A 2126-nucleotide genomic window follows, 5' to 3' on the forward strand; every position below is an offset into this window, starting at 1 on the left:
ATTTTATCAATGTCCTCTTTCTAAAAATGCATTCATACGTACAACAAAAATTTGACGCCACAGACACTTTAAACCAGAGGTGCCCAAAGTGGGGCCTGCGGGCCAAATTTGGCCCACCAAGCCATTTGATTTGGCCCACCAGCAGTTGTCCTGGTTATAAGATTGTAACCTCCTGTCTTATGTAGAAACACTATATTTCCACTTAGCCTTTTCAACCATTGGTCCAAGTATAGGTACAAGGAGCTGAAGTCAGACTTATCTCATGGTACTCACTTTATCTTTGAATTATGTTAATAAACATAAAATACAGTAACTACAAGAGACATTTAGATTAGATTTAAGCACACATCTAGATTTGTACACCTTATATGACAGCATATACGCAAATTTTATATTATGAAAAGTCCCATGAGCCTTTGCTGCCCGTGCATATGCTGAATTTTCTCCATGTCCATGTGCTAAAAAAAGAATGTGGGCAACTGCACTAGTTGCTGGCTTATTCATAAAAATAAAACAAATTTACTTAAGAAGTATTTACATTTCACGTATTATATTACTGCATTTAGCCCACAGCCTTCAAATTGATTTTAATTTTGGCCCTCTCAGGGAAAACGTTTGGGCACCCCTGCTTTAAACTTAATTTAATTTCTGGAAAACCTCTAACGACCCAAAATTTGGAGTTTTAGGACCCACAGTGGGGTCTTAACCCCAATTTGCTGTAGACGAAACCCTAAAGTCCCTGTAACGTGAATTTTTTTGTAAGAAAAGTGAATGCATTTTTGGAAAGACAACATTAACATATTATAAAACGAATGTCACGTTGCTCAGATGAGCTGTTGTTGAGATATTTGCATGTGGAATAACAGGAAGTGATGTCAAAGGGGAATGTCTGCACGCGAATATTTTAAAAAAATAAATATTACCAAGTATTTTAATATTTCAGATGAATTACAATCATCCTACGTACAATGTGTTCACATTTTTACGACTACTGAAAGATTGATTTAAGACATTTTAAGGTTAATTAAGGCCTTAGTTTTGCTTTGCTGAATTCAAGGCCTTTTAAGCSTTTTTAAGGATCTGCAGGACCCCTGGACTTAGTTTTAAGGGTTCCACCACGTCTGAACCAACGTCGGACCACTGCAGCTTCCCTCACTCCACTGATCCAGTATTGAGCTTCATCTCTCTGGGCTGATGGGTAATGTTCCATCTGCTGTGGCCCGAGGCCGAGCGCTGAACACCCAACACGAGAACCAGGTCAAACATGGACTCATCAGAGCGTGTGTGTGTGTGTGTGTGTGTGTGTGTGTGTGAGAGGCTCACTGTAATCTTGGTAGCATTGTTCAGAACGCTGATCCATTCCACCAAATCCTGCTGGTCGTTGGCCTGCAGATAAATCTTCCTCATTCCTGCGTTTATAACTGCAGAGAGACAAACAGCGACACGAGTCTAAAAATAACAACTTGTTTCTAGTTTCTCAGAGGTAAGAGGATGTGTGTCTCAATATTAACATCCCATCTAGACGCACACACACACACACAAACACACACAGAGCGGGTCATTGTCGTCGTACAGTTTCCTTCGATTGAGTGACAAAGAGCTGCCGCTCCACAGAGGAAAAACAAGTAGCACGGGACAAAAGGGAGGAAATCAACTCTACAGACGAGGAAACCAGGGAGGGAAGGAGAAAGGAGGGAGGAAGTGGAAATAAGAAGTGGGGGATGGGGGAGGGGGGGTCCCTGAGATCTGACACGGTCAGGTTAAGATCAAATCAAGGAGAAAACAGCCAAAACTATGATTACATAAAACAAAAGGTTTATTGTTGGGGTTACACTGCAGCTAGGAGAGAGGCAGGAAGAATAAAAACTTACCGAAGCAGAACTCCGCCTTTGGTCTGAGTTTGGTGGCATCACTGACCTGAGCACCGGAGRACAGGAAGACAGTTTACTGTTGACCTCTGACAACAAACACATGACCTGCTACAAGCTTCTGCTGCTTCATCCCAGCTTCTACAGCAAAAACTGTCCATTTAAACAAGTTTTAAAACCTTATATCAGCCAAAAAAGTCTTTTTCATCTTGTTTTGAGACTGATTTACTAAACAAGAACTGATTGTGTAAGAATAAT

The 2126-nt window shown here is 40.9% G+C and overlaps 1 protein-coding gene across 1 annotated transcript in view; it reads right to left on the reverse strand.

Annotated features, from left to right (window-relative positions):
• Positions 1 to 2027, reverse strand: part of plekha1b (pleckstrin homology domain containing, family A (phosphoinositide binding specific) member 1b) — a gene marked incomplete in the record, with an annotated part of 12646 nt that extends 10619 nt beyond the window's left edge. The window contains 2 exon segments of the mRNA XM_014023366.1: positions 1324 to 1421; positions 1872 to 2027. Coding sequence (XP_013878820.1) covers positions 1324 to 1407 — 84 coding nt within the window.
• Between the last annotated feature and the right edge of the window lie 99 nt (positions 2028 to 2126).

Source organism: Austrofundulus limnaeus, unplaced genomic scaffold, assembly GCF_001266775.1.
Source record: "Austrofundulus limnaeus strain Quisiro unplaced genomic scaffold, Austrofundulus_limnaeus-1.0 Scaffold364, whole genome shotgun sequence".
Lineage (NCBI taxonomy): Eukaryota > Metazoa > Chordata > Actinopteri > Cyprinodontiformes > Rivulidae > Austrofundulus > Austrofundulus limnaeus.